We start from the raw sequence: 26,306 nt of genomic DNA on the forward strand, positions 1-26,306 counted from the left end.
ATCTAATACACCAACGCATAGATGCGTCGTAATGAGATAAACTTTGTATATTTTCGCCGTAGTCCCAGAAACAACGTTATTTTACATTGCTAAAAAAACATTATTTTGTAGTAACAGCGATAAAAATGAATATTTAAAATAATGTTTTATATAAGTAATGGAAAATCTAGTACGTTTGAACTATGTGATATATTATGTCGAATATAAATTAAGTATTTGTTCGTAAAATTTATATCAATGTATCGATAAAACGCTTTGTATAAAAAGGCAATTTCAATAAATTTATTGCCGTAGACACAACAATAGGCAACGTAATATAAGCTGTGATGGCTTAGCGACATCATTTGGCTTGTACGCAAGGGTTTCAGTTCGAATTCTGTGTGAGGACTCAGGAGCTGTTTTTCATTGGAATTTACTGCTCGTGTTCACACATTTAAAAAGTATTATTTACATCTGTAAGTACTATGAAACACCGTACCAAATGTTACTAAATAAAGACCGTTTGAACAGACTAGAAACTATGGTTTATAATAACGAATAAGTATAATGAATTGTTTGATTTAAAAAGTTGAACAACCCGTGAAATATTTCTAGAGACAATAAAAATGAATCTCTATTAGATGCTAGACCGCTACAAAACGACGAATTGAATTTAATCGATGGTAGCAGAAGACACCAACATTTTAAAACTACAAATAACAAAAAAGTTTATCTCAAAAATGTTTAATTTCAATAAATAATGCCCACATTTCTAAATGTCGTACACTGGAAATAGAAAAAATCTAGTATCAATTTACATAAATTGACTGTTAAAATGAATCATGAACGATTACGCACTCGTTCCAAATAAATAACTAGGAATCAAGTTGACGATCTCTGGCGCTTCATTGATGTTCATTATTTTGACACCAATGCAATAAAGATGGCAAGCGATGTGATATGGTGTTGCGATGTGAAGTGGCAGTATCTTTCCTGCCGTCGCTGGCACGCCGGCTTGTCATGCCTGTCCCACGAGGACGGCCAGAGGCTGCCCATCAGCCGCTTACATACCCTTAACGCGCCCACCGGGATGGGACCGAATGTAAATAAAAACCACCTAACATATTTATTCGGGCCGCAATGGCTCCACAGACAAAAGGACTATTTCTCCTTTTATTGTTTTGCGCACTCAGCGGGGGCAATGGGGACGGTGAGTAAATATTATTCGTTTAAATACTTTTTGTTTTATGCGATGGCTGATAATGCATGTTCTACATCTACGCAATTCTGAGCTAGAAATTAAGAAGAAAATAAGAAAACGCGCTGAAAAACAGTCGTACGGGGACCTTTAAAAGAACTATTTGCAAGCTGGTAGAATTAAGTGTGAAATAGAACATATCGATTTTATGCGACTGCGGGGTATCGTTGATTCTCTGAAATAATGGCCAACCGAGTTGTGGAAAATACTTTTTTACGTCTTTTGTTTACTACTCTCATCTCAAATTTTACATTTCAACTATCACGGCTTATACTCATTTATATTTTAAAGTCTTTGTACCTACATTCAAAAACTGTGGTGTAAGTATATGTTATTATTTCAGACAAAACCGAATTTTTCGACGTTCTATCGGTGGTGCGCGACGTGGTGGACCTCCCTGACGGTGTGACGCGGAGTCCAGGGCGGTGTCAGTCGCCACTGCTGGCTGAAGAGCAGTACACCGGCTATACCCTCAATGAAAATGCCACGCTCCATCAACTGGCCGCTGGAATGTTCTACAACACCTTTCCAGAAGACTTCTCTATTATGGCCGTAGTGCGACTACCAGGTATTTTTTTAACAATTTTCTTTAATCAATCATCCCCATTATTATACCTCGTTTTAAGATATTTCGTATATTTTCAGATTTTTATGTTGTTAGTTGTATATGTTACTGTAAAAGCCCGGACTGTGGTAAATCCTAAGATTTTCCGGTAAAACCTAAGATTTACCAACTCTCAATGGTAAAAGTCCGAACAATTATTTTATTTCGAACTTTTATTAACCCCTATTCACTTGGTAATTCTTAGGATATACCTCAAGAGCAGGTAAATGTAGCTAATATAAAATAATTAAATAGTTATAAAGAAAGGAGTTTTCGGCAAACCGACATGGATAGGTTAGGTTAGAAGGCTGAGGTGGGAGCGAGCGAAGCGAAGCTCCCACCTCAGCCTTCGTGGTTATTTTTTTTTAAACCACCCAGAAGGAGGAGCCCCGCGAAGCGGGGCTCCGGCGGCATCTTCAAACTCTCATTATAACTATGTTACGGGATATAATTATATCCCTAGCAATATCATTATGCTACGGCTCAGACACATTATAATATGACTTTATCAACTTTTACCGTGTCATCATGTAAATCCTAAGATTTGCCAATTAAATGGTGGTAAAAGTTCGAAATAAAAGAACGTTCGGACTTTTACCATTGAGAGTTGGTAAATCTTAGGTTTTACCGGAAAATCTTAGGATTTACCACAGTTCGGGCTTTTACAGTAACATATATAAACATTTTAAGTGATCCTCAAGTTTACTTAAGTTGCTTATAATTCAGTTGCAAAAAAGGCACACATTTTTTAATTTAAGTTTACTATCATTGATGGTAAGAATTTAAACCTATTTATCACAAGTAAAGAAATAGACAAATATGCACATACGCAATTATTTCTCCAGGGACAGAACAAAACCCTCTATTCATCTTATACTCGGATGCTGGCGACGAACAGCTGCAGCTGGTGGTGGGCAACTTGATAGAGTTGTACTACGAAGACACCCGCGGCGACCCGTCAGATCATGAGCTACTGACATACCGGGTCGATATCGCTGACGGAAGGTAAGAAAAAATTGTCGAATAAAGTAATTATATAACACACATTAAGCAAAGTACTACTTCATCAGTAAACTTCATAATTGTTTGAATGTCATCATCATATTATTACGTGTATCAGTGAAAGACAAAAAATATTGAAATTCTCTTGATACGTTATTCTTTAGTACTTTACGAAAAAGGTTCTACATTTTTTCTGTGTGTCTCAAATGCGGCAGAACCAAACAAAAAAAATGTTCATATATTTCTCAATTAAATAAACGGTCAAATAACAGTACGGTTTATAAAGACAATAAATAATAAATACTCTTTAACATTTATTATCTTTCGAGTCGTAAAAAAATGTCATGTGTGAAAAGAAAGGCGTATTAACTTTTTCAGATACCTAATTAGCAGCAAAAACGTCTTTGTGTTCTGTAATGTAAAAACTTTGCCGTTCTGATGGACCTCAGTGCAATTACTCACTGTTGTGTCTAGCGAACCTAGTTGAGCTAGGCAGCATTAAATAGATAATGGTTGTAGAAAACATTTACTTCTATTATAAGTACTTTTGTATAGGCGCATTTCCAATGTCACAATTACAAATACAAAAACCCGTTTGTTTAATATGCTGAAAATTTAAAATAGCTGAAGGAAGAGACAATCCAATAAGACATCTAGTCGCTTATATTTGGACGGGTTTTACTTAAGAAAATCAGTTCAATTGCCATGAGACTATACATAATATTGATGCATTTTGAAATTTATTATACCCACTATCAAACTAAGTATTTATAGGTATATTTTTTTTCTTTTTTTTTTCAGCCTTTGTATATAAAGCAAAATATTCCCTAGAGTCATTGATTCTTTCGCCAACAGGTGGCATCGTATAGCAATCAGCATAAAAGGCGATTCAGCAACGCTCTTAGTGGACTGTGAAATACAAGAGACACTGCCTTTGGACCGCAAGCCGGGAAGTACATTCAACCTGGCAGGAGCTATCGTCGTAGGCTCCCAAGTTACACCTGATCAGTATTACGAAGTAAGTATGGGACGCGCTACCAAAATGAAATTCTTTTTCTACTTTATTATAAGCCGCCTACCCTTAAGGTAGTATTAAAAGTAAAGTTTAAAGAATTTAGAACTGCACCGTTTTATATAATTACTAAAAGCAATCTAAAATGTATGAGTGGAGATATGAGCGAATATATAAAATCGAATATGTTTTCAGGGCGAAATTGAGCTTCTCCAATTCTCGAACAGACCAGACACTGCTTACGACATGTGCAACTCCATCGCACCTGATTGTCCTCCCGGAGTACCCTACGACATACCTGCCTTACGACGTGAACCAGAGATCCAGCCTATCATTTACACAGAGCACATTGAAACCACCCAACATCCAAACTTAGGCACATTAACTGAAGAAGAAATGCGAAGAAGATACGGAAGCTTTAGCAGAAATAGATTTTTCAATGTAAATGATTCTGATAGTCTTTGGCCTAGGCCTGTGCTCACTACAGCCGCTCCAACTTGGCAGGTGGCTCCTAATTCGTTCCCTGTTGCTAATCAATTCGCACCCTCCACCGACTCTGGTAAGTAACACATGCAGTTTCAATACTCAAATCAATAAAGGAATAAGTTTCAAAAGCCATCCATTTTTCCAGATGAGAACAGCATTTTCGGAGCATTCACGGATGTTAATGAATTCATACCTGAATCACCAGCTCCAGCTCTTGCAGAGAACAATCCAGTTGAACCTGATCAGACAACACCAAGAGTGAGTCAATCATTTTTTGATATTTTTTTCATAATCTTAATTAGAGGGCTCTTAATACCGAGATAGACTTTTAAACCCTTTCTTTTTTTATATTTTTTTTATAAAATGTCCTTTTGTTATGGTGCAGTCTAAGCGAGGGGATGATGAGGTTCCGGATGCGCCGACCACGGTGCTAACCGTTACAGAGACACCATTCACAACAATTGGCGTTATGACGGTCACTGAGGACGAGTCAGATTGGCTCACCCACCCACCGGACGTTGGTCAAGTAAGATACCATTTTAAATACTTTTTATAATATTTTCTTTTGTTTTCGGGAAAGCTTTTATTTCACAGCCTTTTAGAAAAGAAATAAGCATTGCGGTATATTTTCTTTTTTGCTTGATTTTGGTTCGAGTGCAATTTAAAGCTTCATGTGCCAAATTCGCTTTTACTGCTTTTCTGATTGAGACGATCTCATTACTCTTTTAAGTACTAATAAAAATAAAATGTTCGATCAACTTTATACGTTGGTGAATCAATTTAAAAGATTAAAGCCGAGTATATTTTTTTATTAGGTTTATTGAACTGTTTACTCGTTTTTTAGGGCAACTCATCATCTGAGTACGATCCAGAGAAGGAATACTACGACTATGGGAATCCTGGAAGTTATTTTGGCCCTCGTGGTTACCCTGGGCCTCCAGGACCTCAGGGACCTAGAGGACCTAAAGGAGAGCCAGGGAAACATGGTGCAGAAGGTTTACAAGGATTCCCGGGAGCACCAGGAAACGTTTTCGTGATTCCTGTAAGCATTTTTAGTTATTTTCAAACAAACTTGTCGAACAAAATACTTTGTTGATTTTATTATACATTCATGTTTTGAAATTTGCAGCTACATCAATCAGGGAACGATAAAGGCCCCGACGCTCAATCCGAAGCTCTGCGACAAATGTTCACCCAACACATGGTATGACCCGAAAAATTTTATTTGAATAATACACTATTTGTTTCTAGGAACTGAACTTTGGTAAAATAACGAGTGTCCAATAATAACCAAAAAATATTTACAGGCTGCCATGCGTGGAGCAGAAGGTCCAATGGGTTTAACAGGACCACCTGGCCCTGAAGGCGAAGTTGGGCCCGAGGGATCAAAAGGAGAACAGGGAGACCAGGGAGAACCGGTAAGTGTAGACGACATCACATTCTAGAAAATACATTTACTTCGTTAATATAGTTGTTAATAAATGTTTTGTATTTATGTAGGGTCCTCCAGGCCCAAGAGGAATACAAGGGCCACCAGGCAGATTAGGACGCAGAGGACATGCAGGGAGAGATGGAGAACGAGGGTCAACCGGTGCCGCTGGACCAAAAGGAGAGCAAGGCTATCCCGGTTTAATGGGAATACCTGGTGACAAAGGTGAAAGAGGAAGCCCAGGTCTTCAGGGTGAGCCGGGAGCGCCTGGACAAGATGGACCGCCCGGTGACGATGGCCCAAGCGGACCACCAGGAATTCCCGGGGAACTGGTAATTTTAACTATATAAGTTATTCGAATAGATTCGTAATAAACAAATAATACGGATTAAAAACGATTTTTGTTTGTTCTTTAGGGTCCTAGAGGTTTTATGGGGCCACGAGGTTTCCCAGGACTTATTGGTTATCCCGGAATACCGGGACTTGAAGGACCACAGGGAGCAAAAGGTGCATCTGGTCAACCGGGAGTACCGGGCCCACCGGGACAGCCTGGAAGTATGGGCTCTCCTGGATCGACAGGACCACAAGGGCCTATAGGAGCGCCGGGAATACAGGTAGAACATAATTTAGTAGAAGCCTTATTTTTGTTTTGAGTATTTTAGTGCTATACTCAGGCTGCTACAAACATGTGAACTACGTGATATTTAAAAGAATCATAGGAATGTGACAAAATGTGTAAGTTCGAGCTATAGACTCCGATAGAATGACATGACTTAGTTCGCACGTTTAAAAAGGCCCGAGTATAGTCTATACTTTACAATGGAAATAAAAAAATAAACCTGAAAATAGATGGTATTAGTTGTAGATAGAGAAGAAACGATTTATTAAATACGCTGTCCTTTTCTCAGGGTCCTCAAGGAAAACCAGGAATATCAGGACTACCCGGGCCGGAGGGTTCCCCAGGAACACCCGGCAATCCTGGTCAACAGGGCTCACCGGGAGACGTTGGCCCGCAAGGCCCGCAGGTAACTATTTATTGACCAACATTTGATCAATATTTACATTTCGTATATCATTTCTGTAAAGTTATTAAATGTTATTTTTATACTACGAAATGTCTCTATTGCAGGGCATGTTAGGGTTTCCTGGAAGCAGAGGTTTGAAGGGAGACGAAGGACCTAGAGGACTCCCTGGCGACAAAGGCGATAAAGGAATAAGAGGTACATATATTTTTACACAATAGGTTATCTATCCTAAAATATGTAGTTCATGTAATTTTCTTGTATTTTAACTAACACTTAATTTTTAACACAGGCATCGAAGGAGAAAAAGGTGAAATGGGACCAAAAGGCGAAAGAGGACTATCGGGAGAGCCAGGACCACCCGGAATAGAAGGGCCTGAAGGACCAAAGGTAAAACATGAAACACTTTGTTAGAAACAACCATTGATATAATTATACTGCTATGTGAATATTAATGGTATCTTCTTTTTTAAGGGAGTGGAAGGGCCTAGAGGAGAAACTGGTCCTGGAGGTCCAGCTGGTGAAAAGGGGGCTACTGGACCCCAAGGACCGCAGGGGTACCCAGGCAGTCAAGGTGATAAGGGCGACAAAGGTGCCTCTGGCAGACGTGGACGGCGAGGCGCAAAGGGCACAATGGTAAAGATAATTCAGTTGCTATTGAACATTTGAATAAACCTATATGAGTTTTAAATTAATTTATGTAACAGGGCAGAGTATATTCTTGCATATACCTAAATAAAAATCTTTTAATTTTATAGGGGTTAGCTGGTTCAGCTGGAGATAGAGGTGAAACAGGACCGAGGGTAAGCATTACCAAAAATTCAAATATATTATTAATACTTATCAAACTTATTGACAAAAAGTACATTATAATTTCTATTAATCATTCAGGGATACAGAGGACCTCGTGGTCGTCGTGGTTCAGATGGTCCACCAGGACCCAAAGGTGATACAGGTCAGCCCGGACCACCAGGGTCTGTAGGAGAAAGGGGGCCACAAGGCTTGGAAGGTGTCCGTGGATTCCCAGGCGCTATGGGACCTCCAGGATCTGATGGAAAACCAGGACTGCCAGGCCCTCCTGGCGAACGAGGACCTACCGTAAGACATACTGATGACTTATTTAATTGTGAATGAGAAACTTTTAAGTGAGACAAATAGTATAAGAAATTACCTATATACCAGACTAGCTGACCCGCGCAACTTCGCTTGCGACACATAAGAGAGAATGGGTCATAATTTTCTCCGCTTTCGTTACATTTTTCGTTGCTTCTCCGCTCCTAATGGCCGTAGCGTGATGTTATATAGCCTAAAGCCTTCCACGATAAATGGTCTTTTCAACAAAATAATATTTTTTCAATTCGAACCAGCAGTTCCTGAGATTAGCGCGTTCAAACAAACAAACTATTCAGTTTTATAATATTGGTATAGATAATTGGATAATACCGATTTTGTTTTAAGAAATAATAATCATGATATATTGTCCCATTCTTTATTATTCAGGGAGGACCTGGGACGCCTGGACAAGTCGGGCCATCGGGCCAAATGGGACCTCAAGGTGCAACTGGCGAGCCTGGTCCGCCTGGGCCGCCAGGAGCGTCTGGAATACCTGGGACCCCAGGCGAAGTCGGCACACCGGGAGAGGTCGGGAAAGAAGGCCCACCAGGACCACCAGGCCCTGAGGGAAAACCAGGGCCCGTGGGATCTGCAGGCCCTCCAGGTCATAATGGAGAACCTGGGCTACCAGGACCAGCTGTAAGTTATCCTCGAAATTTCACTTAAATATATTTTTATTGATGCCTTCAAGGGGTAGTTCTTCCTTTCGTCAATTACGGCACATATCTAATAATATATGAAATCAATAGATTGGAGGTTAAACTAAGATAATATTCCTTGACAGGGAATACCTGGATCTAAAGGAGACATGGGTCCACCTGGACCGGCTGGTATAAGAGGAGACAAAGGTGAACAAGGCGAATCAGGCAACGAAGGACCACAAGGGCCACAAGGTCGGGAAGGTCCTCGAGGAGGTCCAGGACCTGGAGGTCAGAAGGGTGAAATTGGTGAACCGGGGCCAGTAGGTAAGCAACGTATTAAGGACTTATTAGTTCGGAATAAAAAAGCATTAATTAACATCATCGAGTAACTAAATAAGCAATGGTGATTCAAACCATACCATGTTTTAAGGTCCCATCGGTCGTGACGGTCTGCCTGGACCGAGAGGACTGGCGGGTGCTCCTGGTCCCGTTGGACCTCCTGGTGAAGACGGAGACAAGGGAGAAGCTGGGCCACCTGGAGAAAAGGGCTTTAAAGGTGCTATGGGAGAACAGGTAAGTTCATAATGATGGCGTAGTCTACAAAAGATGCCTTAGGACGTAATTTGATTCTACATTAAAAATCCTCTTTCTTTTAGGGTCCACCGGGATCCCCTGGTATCCAAGGACTGCGAGGCGAAGCGGGACCAATAGGTTTAACCGGTGACAAAGGACCTCAGGGTGAAATAGGACCTCCTGGCTCGCCAGGCGCTGATGGAGTTCGAGGCCCAGCTGGACCCCCAGGTCCCACTGGCCCTCAAGGTCAAAAAGGAGAACATGGGCCAAAAGGAGACATGGGCGATAATGGACCTATGGGTATGTATATGATAACCAAGGTTTTTAGTAGTATCTGCAATACATCGAACAAGTTACAGATATAAAACTTAACGATGTTTGAGTAAAGTATTATCAGTGAGCTCATAAAATTTGTGTTTGTAGGAGCTATGGGGCCAGCTGGTCCAAGTGGACCGCCAGGACGGCGAGGACCCAAAGGTGTTCAAGGTGAGCCCGGACCTCGAGGTGCAGAAGGAGAACAAGGCGATGTAGGAAGCCCTGGAGCGCCAGGCCCTCCGGGAACTCAAGGCCCCGAAGGAAAATTGGTAAATACAAAATAATATCTATAAACTCTTCAATGGAAATGTTCACAAACACAAAGATTGGTGTTTTTTGTTAAAATGTGGTATCACTTTGTAACGATCTTTATTGTTACTTTTCAGGGTCCCAGAGGTCCAGTTGGGCCGAAGGGCGACGATGGACCGCCAGGTTTGCAAGGCGAAACTGGAGCGAAAGGTCCACCTGGTCCAGAAGGTCCTAAAGGAGATGCGGGGCCTGCAGGCTTTCCTGGTGAACGAGGAGAAACTGGCCCACAAGGCATTAAGGGTGAACCGGGAGCTGACGGTCCTGAAGGAAGCGTTGGACCACCAGGACCTACCGGACCAGTCGGACCTCCTGGCAAACCTGGTGAAACTGGAATGCCTGGCAATCCTGTAAGAAACTAAAGATTACAAATTAAATTATTTAATTAACATTACAATAACGTTAACGTACGTTTAAAATTTTCAGGGTTCGGAAGGAGCAGCAGGTCTACAAGGTAGCCCTGGTATCACTGGGGATAAAGGTGACGTTGGTCCCAAGGGACCCCCCGGGGAACCGGGAGCTAATGGACCAGCGGGCCCTCCGGGACCGGAGGGACAGCGAGGAATACGAGGCGCACCCGGACCTATAGTTAGTATTTGCACTTTGTACCTACTCTTTAAACTTTGTTGACAATATAACATTCTTATCTTCAAAATAAAAAGGCCTTCCTAAACTATTTTAGACAGTAAAAAAGTAAAAGACATTAATCAGAGAACATTTTCTACTTTTAGGGTGAAGTCGGAGCACCTGGTATAATAGGTCCATCTGGACCCCCTGGAAAACCAGGACCAACTGGTTCTCAAGGTATCAAAGGTGAAAAAGGCAACCAAGGACCTAAAGGACATATCGGAGACACTGGCACTATGGGTTTGAAGGGTGATCAAGGTGAAGTAGGCAAACAAGGTTCTCCGGGGCCTGGAGGACCACCGGGGCCTAAAGGAGACATGGTAATTGTTACTACTTAGAAAATGAACTATCTCTTAATGAAAGGTATTGTGTGTTAATATCAAAAATGTCAACTTTACAGGGTCCTAACGGTCCGATAGGGCTAAAAGGTGACACAGGCCCAGCTGGTATCGCTGGACCGGAAGGACAACTTGGCCCCAAAGGGTCTCCTGGACCAGAAGGTAGACCAGGTCTCCCAGGCCCACCTGGTGCTCCTGGTCCGCCTGGACCTCCGGCGCCGGCGCCACAAATACCTCCAGAATTGTTTACATCTTACACACGTCGACGTCGTAGTGCAGACGTGCAATCCATGACAGAATCTGTGACAGAAGATAACTTTGAAGAAGGTACTACCTTGTGACCTACTATAAGCTTTCTCTCAACTACTTAGTAGACAGACAAAAAATTTATTAAAAAACCTATAATTATTTTGATAAATCTGACACTGTACTAATTCGTTGGACCATAAGGGCATTGGTACACAATGCTACGCATATCTACAAAACTTAGTGACTTTAGAAGCCATGAACTTTGTACATTCGTCCCGCCACAGGATTTGTATGGCAACAGCCGGTTAAAGCCTAAAATAATTGAGTATCGGAGACTTGCGTAGCCCTGTAAACGAACGACCTAACTCTAATACACCTATTCTCTTCATCTTTCTTGAATGACATTGTAGTACATTTGCTATTTTTCTTACAGAGGAAGAAATTGAATGGGTGAAAGAAATCATGACGGGTGTGCTTCAAGCACGAGCCACTTTAGAAGCAGCTAAAAGACCACGCGGCTCAAGATCTAACCCAGCCCTTTCATGTCGAGATCTCAGAACTACGCATGTGAATCTGACTGACGGTAACTACCACTTACCTATTGATGCAACTCAGAAGTTAAGAAAAACAGAATCAACAAACCTTTGTTTATTTAGGTATTGATGTATCATGAGCCTGATGTTTTAAATACATCTACGCACAAATATATTAATTAATTAAGGGAGAGAATTCACTTTTAAGTATACATATAGAATAATACGTAGCATAGGTATACTTCATATTAATCTTTTTTCCAGGATACTATTGGATAGACGCACGAGGTGGTGTGGGCGGCGGGCGACCTATAAGAGTGTACTGCAAAGGGCAGAGCACCTGCGTGTATCCTGATGATAGAGAGCCCGCTGTGTTCACCGCCAGCGCACATAAGTTCTCACAACTTGACGACGGCTATAAGGTAACGTGGTGGTACCTACCATAAGCTTCACATCAATAATATAATGAAAGCTTAAGTAACAGTACTTTAATAAAAATTTATTCCTTTCACTGCCTCTGTGGGTTATGTACTTATGCGTAAATGGTTGTTTACATTTACGCATAAGTACATAACCCACAGAGGATGTTGATAAAAAATTCTCGGTTTCGATTCCGGCTCAGGCAAACTCCTATTGGGCTTTCCTAATTATATTATAATAATCTTAATAGTAGCCCAAAGTATGGTTACATTCCTGGCATATGGCAGTTGACTCTCCCCTCCCGGACATGAGAGCATTGTAAAATGCTCAATCTTGGTGTATATCGTATGCCTACATAACAAGCATGATGTGTGATGAATAAAAAAATATTTTACTCTACCTACTTGCGATGCAATACAATCAACTAACATACAATTTTAGCTAACATACGACGGTGAAGGAAATGGCGCCATACAGCTAAGATTCCTCAGGCTGCTGTCAAATGGAGCGAGGCAGAACTTCACATACTCATGTGTCAACACTAAAGTTCTTCAGAGGTAAACTAATTTAGTTCCTTTAAATTAGGCAGACATTTTAATATTATAACTTTTAAACTTTCACATTGGATGTGGGGAAAACGGGAATTAACGTCAGGCATTCCGAGGTTAAATGCGTGATTGCGTTAATTCCCGTATCCATTGTATTATAGACTTGATAATAGATTTTTTTATTAAAATCAAAATTACAAAATTACATATTTTTTCAGGTCGGACATACCAGCAGATTTGACCAGGCTGAACCATATAAAACTATTTGGTTACAATTCTGCTGAATTCAGGGAGCCACAAATAGTTCTGGATGAATGCAAGGTACATATTACAAGACAAACACACTTCACTATCTCAATCCACTCACCAACTTTCTATTTACGTTCTGTCTTAACTCTCAACTAGGAATTGACTAGAGAAAGATACATTCCCGATTTAATAGTGAATCTAATTTGAGAAGAGTTTTGGGCTTTTCAATTTGGTCTACCAATAGCTTTTTGCTCTATCTACGATTATTGTCATTGTAATTTAAACTGCCTCTCTGCCGCGGTCGGTAGTGTATACGACTGATCTTGAAGTCTCGGGCTCGATTCCCGGGTCGGACCAAGTGCTATTGATCTTTTGTAATTAATATTAGAATCAATCTTCAATAAACCCGGAGTTTGGTAAATTGCCCAATATTGGCTGGCCCTCGCTATATCGGACTAACATTATTAACCGCGAAATGTGGATTGATTTCGTACACCTACACCTAAGCTTTCTGGTATAACAGACATGATATTGTTATTATGTATGTTTATATGTAATTTTTAAATTACAGGAAGGAACAGGCAAAATAGTGTTGGAAATAAAGACATCGCGAACAGAACGTCTACCAATAAGCGACTTCCAGCCTTTATCATTCGCGGATGGCGAGCATGAGTTCTCCTTCGCCCCCGGCCCCGTCTGCTTTACATGACATTTCATATAAATAATACCATATCTGTAAATAAGGACACATTTAACATTATGTACTTAAGTAAGGACCATTGTAAATATTGTAAATATATGTTGTGACGACTTTGTTGCTTTTATTTATCTTCGTAAAAAGTTTCTACCTCTTTTTTCCTTGAGCAGCTTAGATTGGGTAGCTACATCCTCCAACTGAATATTGATATTAAGGTTTCAATAGCAGCTAAATAAATACAGTGAGAGAACGATGCAATCGGTTAAGACATAATGTAGCAAGATCCAGATAATACTTTTGGAAAATAAATTCTAAATAATGTAGGACATCGGAGTAATACTTACTAGAAAAGGTACAAAAAAGTCATAAAACATATTGACAGCTATTTATTATTATTATCATGTTGTGTAATTTATAGTTGTTACCATAAAACGATCGATTTCAATAACCAATCGTCGGCAAGAGATTAGATACAGCAGTACGCAAACTTCTTTACAAGAGTTAATTGTATACCTGTATCCATATAATTTAACTGCAGCTATTGTTTATCGACGATATGTTATAGAAACCTGTCGTTATGCAATAAAAACCTAAGGCGGCGGTTCGTGCCAAGGCAGAGACGAGAGACCGGGACATGTGACCGCGACTGGAGACTGTGACTGTAATTGTAGGTATTTAGGTTTCTTTTGTATTTTTTTTATTAAAAAAGACAACTTCCAAACTAAGAATTGCTCTTGTGTCGCGGGGACTTTCACAAACATACAAACAACGCACACAAAGTACAACCAGACCCGAAGCAATTATTTTTGGAACGCATAAATAATTATTCCGTGTGGGAATCGAACCCGGTCGTGGGTATTTCCCGTCGAAATAATAGGGGCGTGGCGACCTAATCCACTCCGCGAGGTAACGTCTCGGTCTGTCTCCCGTCTTTGTCTCCCTTGCAAACAGTTTCATATACATTACCTAAAAGCAATTAACGGTCGCTGTCTCATGTCTTGGTTTCCTGTCTCTATATCAGCGCGAACCGCTTCCTTTAATCACGAGATCTAACTTATATATAAATTACAAGACTAAAATAATAACGAATCAATACAATCTTTGTATAACGTTGTACGTCACATAAGAAGGATATAGGTACAACTGCTTTGAAGCGAATGCAAAATGATCCATATTACTTGTATAACTTACAACGGTCTATTTATTGGATAAAGCTATTGTGGCCTATATTGTACAAGCGTCAACGTATACGACCTCATTGGCGATGAAACGACTAATTTAATAAAAAAATATGACATGAATATTTTAATTATAGAAATAACTAGCGTCCCGCGCCGAGTTTGCTTAACATACATACTATTATAATGTCCATATATTTATAATTTTATTCGATTCAAATAGTCTTTTTCAAAAAAGTAAACGGCTATGTAGACTATCTACTACACATAAACACACACATTTCTCGCTTTTTTTGTAAATTAATAGTTAAGATAGTACAAATTATAATTATCTAACAACATAATATAATATTTGACATCCGTCCTACGCACACTGCCGCAAATTAAACACGCGGTTAGACATTAAAGTTTGAAATTGGGTCTTGAGTAAAGAAAACAAAGACCCATAGTATTTTAAATCCCTCATCATTGAGTCAATATAAATCATGGAACTATTTACTAAATTAGTAGTTCTCATTACCAATTTTGTCGTACCCTTTGACTCTTCATACAATAATCTTGCGATTATACCCTTAAACAAGATATTACTTCGATGACTTGTATGTATAAGATCTTAACAAGATAGACACCTCTGATACATAGTACACTTCGTATACATAGTAGCCATCAAATATTTATAAAAAACTATATAACTATATGCTTTAAATTATAATGTTTATCTATTATATACAGGTCTACATAAAATAAACTTACATATTTAAAACATACTATTACAAATAATATTTTACTTAAATAATGAGCTCCATCACAAGTAATCAAAGGCGACAATTCTATAGATAAGAATTACATATTATCTTTGAGAGCTATTCACACAAGTATAAAATAGAGTCACAAACTTCAGTCCTTTACAAATCTATTGTAATTAAGTTACGATTTAATGGAAATTGATGATTCTGAATCATTACCTGTTGGCGAGAATAATCTCTCTAATTGTTCTTCAACATCATCATGTTCCACGTCCATTGTTTCAACAGATTTATTTGATTTCTCACTACAAACTTCACCATTGCTTTTAGTTGAACTTTCGTTACATTCGGTACTTTTCGAACTATCCAAGTTTTCTTTTGCTTGATTTTCTATTACAGGCACTTCATCAGTATTGACTTTTGTTGTAATTGTTTCGTCCGAAGTTGCCGATTTCGGCTGTTCCTGTGTTCGGATATCGGTACTACTTGTGCCTCCGATACAAGTCTCATCAATAGAAATAAGATCGTCTCTCAAATTAACACACGGGGCATCTTGACTATCGCCGTCATCCTCCTCTGATGATGCTAGCAGTATATTCTCTACAGCTTCATTGTATTCATCATTATTTGTATGAGTAGCCTGCACTGAGCCTGCCTTACTAGATTCTGCTGTAATGGCACTTTCATCAACAGGGACAGCTGATTCATTCAATGTATTGTCCTCACTTATCAGCTGCACACTATCTGTATTTGACACTTGCGTATTAATCATGATTTCATCTTCATTTTCTGAATAACTCGAATTTTCTATACTAATAACATCGCTTAACTCTTTGCTTTGCTCTTTATTGTCGCCAGATTCTAAGGAGTCAGAAATATCTATTGCACTTTCGGAATCAGATGTATCAACAGTGGATGAATGTTCCTCGTTTTCAGAGTGCAATTTTTGTAATAAGTGGAGTTCGTCAATATCTGATCGTAGTTCATTGCTGTCGTCACTGAGTATGTATGTTTCTGTCTCATTAGGGATTGTTTTATCATCATTGGGAGATTCATCAACATTCATTTTATTGTCTTCTTCTGTCTTATTCTCCGAGTCTTTATTTTCTGTATTTTCTTTATTTACATCTTCAGCTTGTACTTCTTCAGGGGTCTGAGTGATACTTTCAATAGCCTCGTCTTTATTTGATGGTTGGTTTTCTTTTTCATCTGTCTTTTTGGCTTTTTCTTGTATCAATCTCTTGAGTCTCTCTTTTCTTTTCTCAGTATTCTCTAAAGATCCACTTTCTTCATTAACATCTTCTTCTTCACTTTCAATAGGTGACTCTTCTGCTTCCTTGTCGCCTATTTCCTCCGCTTCTAATTTTAATTGATTTTGTCTATCTGCAAATCTGAAAAAAACACATAAGAATCAATACTTTTAATAATGAATTATATTGTACTAGAGGCTGCCCGCGACTTCGTCCGTGTGGAACCCCTTCCCGTGTAAATCCCAAAGCCTCGGGAACGCCGGGATAAAAAGTAGCTTATGTGTTATTCTGGATCTTCAGCTACCTACATACCAAATTTCATCGTAATCGATTCAATAGTATTTGCGTGAAAGAGTAACAAACATTCATACATACACACTCACAAACTTTCGCATTTATAGTATTAGTAGGATAGTAGGATTGTTTCAGTTTTATTATTTCAGGTATAACAATGTCTCACTCATATAGATGCCTTGTCCGTGATAAGTAGACCAAGAGATATACGTAATTTTAAGTTCAGTCTTAAAATTCACTACTCTTATTTTCGATATATTTTTGTAAAACTAAATAAAAAACATATGCATACTTATTAAAGATTTCAGTCTCTTTTTGTGCTGCAATTCTTTGATTTTCCATGAGTTTTTTCTTCAAGTCATCGTTATTCTCAGCGGGATCGACGTCCACAGCTATTCTTGAGGCTGCCAGCCTCCACTCGTTCTCTTGTCGTCGGCGTTGTAATTTCTTACCACATCTAGTGAACAGATCGCGAGCTGCAGACATAAAATACATATTAAAATTAACACTCATTTATGACTATTTTATTCACAGATTTTCAGCTTTTAATAAACTGTTATTGTCATATTGTCACTGTATCATCATATATGCGTAACAGCATGCTTGTTTTACGCGAAAGTATAGGCAGAGAAGTATGACATACTGGTTTGTAACATTTACAATGCTAGTCCCTTAAATAGAGTCACGCCTATTAACGTATTCTAGGTATGTAACAAAATGACAGGTTACTGTTGAATATATTCTAATATAAATAAAACAATTTTTTTTTTTTTAATTCCGTAAAAGCATGGAAAACAAACTTATCTATTACTAACCTTCTTCCATAATATCAGCCTCATTAAAACCCAGCTTGTCTTCGTCATTCGCTTGTCTCACGCATCTGAGAACATCGTGAAAGTCTGGGAAAGGTAGTGGTGTGCCAATCGGAACCTTCTTATTGATCCATTTTTCTAATCGTTTCGCAGGTCCCGACGGTCGACCCGGTCGGGCGTCCAAGAGGATACGGGGCTCTGATGGCATCTTTGTATTGGACATTTGGCAAAACTTTGCATAAACGCGTACCATACGTTCTTTGTACCTGAAATCATTTATGGAATAATGCTTTAGTTTAACTGAAATGAGAAATATAATCATGTGAAATGTAGAATACTAAATACATATAACTGGTCAAAATAACGCTCAGGCTACATGGAACAAAACAAATGATTATCCTTTGAATCAATAGGTGTAAGGTCCTCCCAACACAAATTCGCTGTTGACACCCAGTTTCATATTAAACACCTAACTGTGCAGGACGTAGTTTAGTGACTTATCATGGAACAAACGATAATACTTTTCTAAACAATACAATTTCAAGCAGCTGAGGTCTTAGGATTGGAGCACATCATTTGCAAAGTTTGTAAATGCCATTAATATTATTACACTGTTCAATATAATTTTGTAGTTACCTTTCAGTCAATAAATATACGGAGTCATCGTCATCATCAAAGTCAACTTCCTGTTCTTCAAGCTTCTGGATGGCTCTGTGCAGTTTCTTTATTGTCTTCTCTAGCTTACGGATCTGTCTTTGGCGTTTTGAATCATATTCACTCTCCTCGTCATATATTTGCATGGGTTCTAAAAATCATTTGAATCTATATAAATAAAAATGAATCAACAAATTGTATACATGCACATAACTTTTCAACAATTAAACCAAATTGGATATTTTTTTTAATATGATTGTAACTGTTGGGACAAGGTTTGTATGGGATCAAAGGGATCAAAATTCTTATGGGAATGGAATCAACAGGATACAATTGTGCTATACCCAGACAAAGATGGGCCAGTCCACTAGAAACCATACATAATAATAATACATACATTTTGTTAAAACATAAAGATTAATATCTCACCTTCATTTTTAATCTCCTTGACTACAGGTTGTGCTTTGCATAACTTCCGCTGTAAGTTCAGTTCATCAACAATATCTTTTATGTACAAATACATCTTTTCAGGACTTGCCTTCATTGAAAGTATTTTACTTGACACCATGTCAGTGAACTCTTCAGATTCTGTATATTCCTTCGGTACTTGTCTATAATATCCCTTAATTTTCTTTTCAACAATCTTCTTCATATCATCAGAATTTTCTAACTGGAAACACAGATCTATAAAACTTTGATATACAGGATGAAACTCACTCGGACTACTTTGAACTTCAATTGTGTTTTCTTTGGAGGGTGTAGTATTACATTTTTCTTGAATATTTGTCTGTGTCATTCCACTTTCTGAACTTATACTTTCATCATCAATGTTCACTACAGTATCACCAGCTGTGTGACAAATATCATTACTGATACCAATTTGAAGAGGGTCTATTTCTATTTCAACAGTTTTTCTGTTATCAAATTCCTTAGGATACTTTAATTTCTTTTTACTGTGTGGGACACTACCAGCACCCCTTTTCTTCTCATTATCGCTAAAACTTCCTTTCCTCTTCTTGCTAGTCTGAGATTTGGCAGGACTGTCATCTATTGTGATAGCTAGTTCGGCACCCACCTCATGGGTGCTTTTACTTGATACTGGTTTGACAGGACTATCCTCAATAGTAATTTCAATAAATTTAGGTGCTTCAGGCTCTTTATTGTTTTCTTCTTCAGGAGTAGGAGTGTCTGTCTGCTCTTCAGGTCGTAAGTACCACTGAGGGCCAGATTTATGTGGAGGAGCATCATCATCATCTAACTGTACTGTTAAGACTTCACCTACAGGATTATTTCTTTGGTTTATTTGTTGTTTACTCTTTACATTCAATAAAACTACTGGTCTGTTTGATACAGTTTTCTTTACTGTGATGCTCGGTGGTAAATTAAGTGCTGCTGCGTTTTGTATCCTTATGGGGTTTTTTAAAAGACCCGGAGGAGCTTTGTTTGTAATTATATTTCTAGGAGACACTACTTTGAAGTATTTAATGTTACTGTTAGAAGGTTTATTCTGAATTAACACAGGTTTTTGTTGGCCACTAAATGGATTTACACCCAATCTTGGTTTTGATACAAGATCAGAGGGTTTGCCATTAAGCTTTTTTATGCTTCCCATTAGTTGTTTTGTGTTGGATACTGTTTTTACAGTAATTGGTTTCATTTCTAATCCTTTAGGAAATGAAGATGGTTTTACTTTAGTGGGTTTTATTGTAACATCATGATATTTTCTTGGAATGCAGACCATTGCATTAGGTAGTGGTTTACTCTGGAAAAGAAATGCAAAACATTAATAGACGAGAATCAAACAAATATTCTGATAGCAACGAAACACATATAAAAAGTCTCTACAAAAATAAAATTATCTGTTAAGCCATGATCAAACAAGATAATGTTATAACAACATGAATGGAAAAAAGCTCAATTTTATAATAATATTAACACTGAATTATGATTATTTTGTACCAACTGTTTGATTGATTTGCACATTTTATTGATTAATTACAAGTTACAATAAGTAACAAGTGTAGTTAAAAATAATTTAGTAAAATCAGATCTAGGTAAGCAAATAACACTGATATTTAAAATCTAAAAAGATCATTGAATCATGTCGATCATTTTGTAAAACAATATTATGATATATCGATAGTTGGCGTTCTTTTAAATCTGGATACCTTTTTGGGCGCCGGTTCTGTCTCCTCGTCCGAAGACCCCAATTCAATAACATCCTCACTTGACATCTTGTAGATTATTGTTAGCACATACGGCAGGTGAATGATTTATGTTTCACATCAAGAACCAGTGGCATCTCATTTTCGGCTCGATTTGTAGTAATAATGAAACCAATAAGTTTGATTATTGGTACATATTTGATTACAAAAAGCAAGCCACGGCCAAGACAACACGAAAAGCACAAAATCTGTCTGTTTGACCAATGTTTGGTTGACTTTGACAGTTCAGTTCAGAATATTCAGATTAGATCTAGACAAGTGTTGTTACTTAAAAATTACAAAAAATAATATTCTCGATAATATTAACGATTCCAAGTACGATAATAGATAGGTAGGTACCTGGCGGGCATAATTATATGAATTATAAACATATGCTACCCAGCAAATGGTTACTAGCAATATTCTAAGGTTTAAATCCACCAACAAATTATCAAACTTGCTCGATCTCTATCGAACATTCTTCTGATTTACACGTAGGTGCTTAGTTTTTTAAAAAGGAAAGGAGCTTTTCAGAGTACCTATGCAACCATAGATTTCTAATAAAGGCTAACGTGATGCGGCAATTGAACTCCAAGAAATTTAATTTAAAATCAATCACAGTTAGAATTTTTTTATTTTGGGTAATATGACTAACATTATTTATTTTGTTGAATATCAATCCACTAAATGCTTAGCTTACACAATAATTGAAACCACATTGAAATTATTATTGACCATTGCGGGATTAGACTGTTGGAGATAAATAATTAAATGTAGAATGTACAAACAAACAACAAGTTTGGCAACAAGTCATCCATCAAAACATTAAAGATTAAGATTTTTTGGTTAGAGACATAAATAAAATATTAATCTCCAACATTCAAAGGTATTATTGCACTTTTAACAATTTTATTTCGTAATTGTGAAGAAGTATATCTTTAAATTAAAATTTTCTGAAAGTATAGCAGTATTTTAGTCCTGTCATTACAACTGGAAGCAAAAATGATTGTTGTCTACGTATTGGAAATGTCACTGATGTAGGTGCATCGCGGGCCGTGATTGGTTAAAATCTACAGAATTTATTTATTTTATTTAAGTTTGCCAATAAAATAATAGGGGTTATCAATTTATTTACAAATTGCAATAAAGCTAGATTGAAGTTTCGTACAAAAAATTAAGCTGTCAAAATAGATCGTGGTTTTATTTCTAATAATTTCTATTTTATCGATTAGTTAGGACAATGATTAAACTTTTTTCATTAAAACAACAAAAGAAAGATGAGGAAGGCTCAGCAAGAGCAGGAGGTTCACAGAAAAAGGCATCAGCCGCTCAATTGCGGATTACAAAAGGTAAAGTATTGAAAATAGAACAATAATTTACGCGTTGTGTATTCACTGTTATTGTAATTGTGTGGTTAAGAATCAGGGAACTCTTCAAGTCATCTTTGAGAAGCACTCGGGAGACTTGACATTGCGATAAATTGCTGTGGGTAGGTAACTACGTGTACGCTCAGGGAGATAAAATACAGATTCCACTATCTCATTCTCCCACGAAATTGTAACTATATTTAGTTTACTTAGTATGTCTTACATTATTTGCTAGTCATCACTTGGTATGTGTTATTTCAGATTTGAATGAACTGAATTTGCCCAAGACTTGCAGTACAGAATTTCCAGATCCAGATGATTTACTTAATTTCAAACTAATCATATGCCCTGATGAAGGATTCTATAGAGGAGGCAGATTTGTATTTAGTTTTAAGGTAAATATGCAAACAATTAAATTAGAACACTTGTTTAACATTAGGCACTATTTATGTTCAGATTCATACCATTTGGTGAAATTGGAATGAATAAACAAACACACCATTTGCAATATTGATATGAATCAGAATGGTTCTTTCCAATTCTATCTTATTACTTGTTATTGCAAATGCACATGACAAGTTTGAAGATGTAGTCTTCTGATGATTTAGAGTAAGCCATGTTAAACTCTCCTGAACCAATTTCCAAGGGAACAATTAATGAAAATGTAGGTTGAAATCAAAGTATTAGTAATATTAACTAATCTTGGGACGAATTGTTGCATAGATCACCTTCTAGAATGAAAGTTTTAGGCCCTACATCCACCAAATGGTTTAAGTGCCAGTTGAAAATGCAATAAGATGCATAATATGCATATTGAACCACTTTACCTATATTATATAGTAAATATATCCAGTCTTTGATAGAAACCGTGATATTCATTTACAATAGTGGGGTTAGAGTTTTGCAGCCACTATGCATAAACATCTATTGTACTTACTACTTACAAAAGCACTCATTAGGATGAGTCATAATGACATATTTAGTTATCATATCTCATCTACTCTATCACTGTTATAAACCAGTTATGAAAGGTGCTTGTTGATCATATATTATACAAGTATTTTATATGTATAGATCACTTAATATGATAATTGATTAGTTGAAAATCATCAGTCTTGATAATATACCATAACTATAAGATATACTTTTTAACACCCTAATGTCAGGAACTACTGGTTTGATAAAAAAATATCTCTTTTCTTTCTAAAAACTATAGGTAGTAATGCTGATAACTATGGTTCATGTAAGCAAAATTTCATGCAGCTGCTTGGCATTTATATTGCAAGAAATTCCATACAACCTTTAAAGAACTAAGTAAACCTGATTAATCAGTTATCAATCAACAATAATGTAAACCAGCAAGCATTTTTAGGGTATATTCTGGGAATATACCATTTATAGTTTGTTATAAACAAGTCAGCCCACTTCCACTTAGTGCTTAACTGTTGACGTACCACACACAATATTTGCTTTTCATACCAATATTTGGCATTATTAAAGCATATACTATAGTCTATGGCAACTAATACATAAAAGGGCAGGTTAATCATTAAAAAATATCTAACATATTTCGTCTTTCTATATGTATATTCATCTGCTATAAGGTGATCAATTAAGCAGGTATTGTTTTCCCATACAAAATTAGTGATTTACAAAAATGTGTTTGTTGTATAGTGATCATTGTAACAAAATGTGCTTGGTTTTTAGGTAGGACCAAACTATCCCCATGAGCCGCCCAAGGTGAAGTGTGAAACAGCCGTATACCATCCTAACATAGACCTGGAAGGCAATGTGTGCCTCAACATTCTGAGGGAAGACTGGAAACCTGTGCTCACCGTCAACTCTATAGTTTATGGACTACAGTATTTATTCTTGGTAAGAAAACGTGATTGTGTTATATTGTATACTGTTGGTACATTGTATACAAACAAGGTCCTGGGTTTGATTCCCAGACTGGACAAAGGGCTATTGAAAAAAAAATCTGCTATTGGTCTTGGTAAAAGTAGTCTAGATTTTGATAACATGTATGGTACGTAGCAGGTAAGGCTAGCACCCCCATTCCATGAGACTTACATTGTTAATTTCAAAACATGTGTGTATTTCATACATCTCTGCCTGCACTTTTGGGTCTAACAAGTGTGTTGTTATGTATGTATTGTGTAGTAAATTTATCAAAATAGGTATGTATTTAGGAGTATGTTTATCACCTGGTTACCATAGTACAAGTTCTGCTTTGCTTGGAATCAGGTGACTGTGTGAAAGATGTCCAATGATATTAATTTATTTATTAAATGTCATTCAATTTGCAGTACTAAAGGTTTCATACCTTATTAGTCTCTGGTCTGAGTGCTAGAGTAATTGATTGCTTTTCACAAAGTTCAATTACCAAAGTTTAATTAACTTTAGGAATTTTTGTATTAAAATATTCTCAATAGTAGCCATTTGCAAACCTTACCACCAAACTCTAAACTTGGAAATTGGGGATGTGCTTTGCAAATGGCAACTGTTCAGTTCAACTTGTAGTATATTATTTTGGTTATAGAAATACTGTTCTTACTTAGGTATTCTTATTACAATCTATTTATGAGCTATGAGTAATAAATCATTAAGGTAAACATAATGAACATCAGTATTCTTGTGAGTCATATGAAATAACTTGTCTTAAATAATGATCTGAACAACTAATTAAGTCACCATAATCTTTACATAACACATGATGTCTTATGTAGAAACTATTTTATGTAGTTAAAACAATAGTTTAATTATTAACAAACAAATAAAATAAATTATTTCGTCAGTAAGCATGATTTAAGTGGCTATTGTGAAATCAATTACAACGTATATTTAGCTGGTGACTCATCAAATAAGTGTTTACACAATGGTTGTATAAAACTGACAAAGTATTAGCTAATTAAGTACCTGATATAACTTAATTTATTTTCTTATCTATTGTTCTAATGGTAGAGAAAATGAAATCTTGCTATTTTCTTACTCTGACGTTGGTGTACGTCGGTTGAGCGTACGAACGACGCTACAACACTGTTGCGTCAACGCATCGTAAAAATGACGTCACACAGCAATTCAAAGCAAGATTCATAGCGTCGTAGATGTTAGCGGTCGTAGGAGGCAGGGAAAACTAATACGTGATTCTGTGACCTATGGGAATCTTACTTTCCATCCATTATATAATTTCTTTATTTAGTGCTGATAATGTTTTGCCTAACCAAGGCTTGATAGTAGTACATACATGATATCACGCCTTTTCCCGTTGGGAGGTAGGACAAAAGAACACCACTTAGTACTCTTACAAACTTCCCTTGTCGTAATGTAGCACATAATATTTATTTGTTATCAGGCTTACTTTTGTCAAGGCATTATAAAGGAATACGATCCCCAGGATTGTTCTTATACAGTACCTACCTTAATTACGGTTCATAGATATAATTATAGATATAATATAATATAAATAATCAATTTACATGAAATTATGTTATTAATCTGGTTAGGCTACTTGATGACCACTATTTTTTGTTATACAGTTTTGGCACCCTGTATAAACTGTGTGATTGCCCTATATTTTTCGTAAGAAATGCAGAGCGATTACAATTGAATAATTTAAACTAATTTATGGCCGCGTGGTTTGTTGTGGTTGTGGTGAAAATGTATTCAGTGGACTAGTTCTGAAAGCGAAACAGACACCAGACAGACATTCATTGCCGTACTTACAAATAAGTATGGCTTGGATGTCGTATTTACCCTTTATGTGCTTAAGTAATAAATCGTTTGTGTTATAGGAACCAAATCCCGAGGACCCTCTAAACAAAGAGGCAGCAGACGAGCTCCAGAGCAACAGGCGGTTGTTCGAACAACACGTGCAGAGGGCGATGCGGGGCGGCTACGTCGGCTCCTCCTACTTCGAGAGATGCCTCAAATGAACGCCACACCACACTGTAAATTAATGCTACGAACCCTATATAAATAAAACAATCTCACTTTAAATGCATTTCCTTATTTATTACGATTAAATATATTATTATAACGTGTTCATTGTTCATAGCTCGGTACGGTGGTCAATGTTATTTATAAGTGTAGCATTCAATATTTTTTTATATATTTTTTTAAGCTTTCCTATTTTGTTGTAGGCTGAAGAATAGCATACTAGTTTAAAAAAATACGGCGCCATAGGATCAAAGATAAAATAAAATAATGTTTTGAAAGTCCTATTATTTAGTTTAATACTCACGTAAAGCGGTAGATGGCGCTAACTGTATAATTTGTGCTCACGGTTAACGGCGTTGTGCTGATAGAGAGATGCATGTTTTTTCTATTTTAGTTATTTTAGAATTCTACCTATGATTTCTTATGATTTTTCGTTTATTAGCTATACACAAATATTATGC

At 37.2% G+C, this 26,306-nt stretch overlaps 3 protein-coding genes across 3 annotated transcripts; 2 read left to right on the forward strand and 1 right to left on the reverse strand.

Moving 5' to 3' along the window:
- Window positions 1-950: 950 nt before the first annotated feature.
- Window positions 951-13,517, forward strand: LOC142983807 (uncharacterized). Its single transcript, XM_076130893.1, has 32 exons — window positions 951-1,189; window positions 1,581-1,805; window positions 2,687-2,846; window positions 3,699-3,861; window positions 4,051-4,414; window positions 4,487-4,599; window positions 4,727-4,867; window positions 5,186-5,383; window positions 5,471-5,545; window positions 5,649-5,759; window positions 5,842-6,102; window positions 6,187-6,384; window positions 6,679-6,795; window positions 6,900-6,990; window positions 7,085-7,182; window positions 7,267-7,428; window positions 7,551-7,595; window positions 7,684-7,890; window positions 8,293-8,544; window positions 8,690-8,870; window positions 8,977-9,119; window positions 9,203-9,419; window positions 9,543-9,703; window positions 9,821-10,090; window positions 10,167-10,328; window positions 10,472-10,687; window positions 10,768-11,032; window positions 11,388-11,537; window positions 11,752-11,909; window positions 12,349-12,464; window positions 12,674-12,776; window positions 13,276-13,517. The coding sequence occupies exons 1-32, from the start codon at window positions 1,120-1,122 to the stop codon at window positions 13,411-13,413; spliced, it is 5,331 nt and encodes a 1,776-aa protein (XP_075987008.1). The 5' UTR covers window positions 951-1,119; the 3' UTR covers window positions 13,414-13,517.
- Window positions 13,518-13,727: 210 nt separating this feature from the next.
- LOC142983824 (uncharacterized) lies at window positions 13,728-20,764 on the reverse strand. Its single transcript, XM_076130927.1, has 6 exons — window positions 20,504-20,764; window positions 18,765-20,097; window positions 18,318-18,486; window positions 17,685-17,947; window positions 17,162-17,345; window positions 13,728-16,716 (listed from the first exon to the last, which is right to left on the reverse strand). The coding sequence occupies exons 1-6, from the start codon at window positions 20,567-20,569 to the stop codon at window positions 15,507-15,509; spliced, it is 3,225 nt and encodes a 1,074-aa protein (XP_075987042.1). The 5' UTR covers window positions 20,570-20,764; the 3' UTR covers window positions 13,728-15,506.
- Window positions 20,765-21,573: 809 nt separating this feature from the next.
- Window positions 21,574-25,905, forward strand: UbcE2M (NEDD8-conjugating enzyme UbcE2M). The gene is made up of 4 exons (XM_076130957.1): window positions 21,574-21,888; window positions 22,168-22,301; window positions 23,614-23,781; window positions 25,701-25,905. The coding sequence occupies exons 1-4, from the start codon at window positions 21,780-21,782 to the stop codon at window positions 25,839-25,841; spliced, it is 552 nt and encodes a 183-aa protein (XP_075987072.1). The 5' UTR covers window positions 21,574-21,779; the 3' UTR covers window positions 25,842-25,905.
- The last annotated feature ends 401 nt before the right edge of the window (window positions 25,906-26,306 follow it).

The sequence above is a fragment of the Anticarsia gemmatalis genome, chromosome 2 (assembly GCF_050436995.1).
Source record: "Anticarsia gemmatalis isolate Benzon Research Colony breed Stoneville strain chromosome 2, ilAntGemm2 primary, whole genome shotgun sequence".
Classification (NCBI taxonomy): Eukaryota; Metazoa; Arthropoda; class Insecta; order Lepidoptera; family Erebidae; genus Anticarsia; species Anticarsia gemmatalis.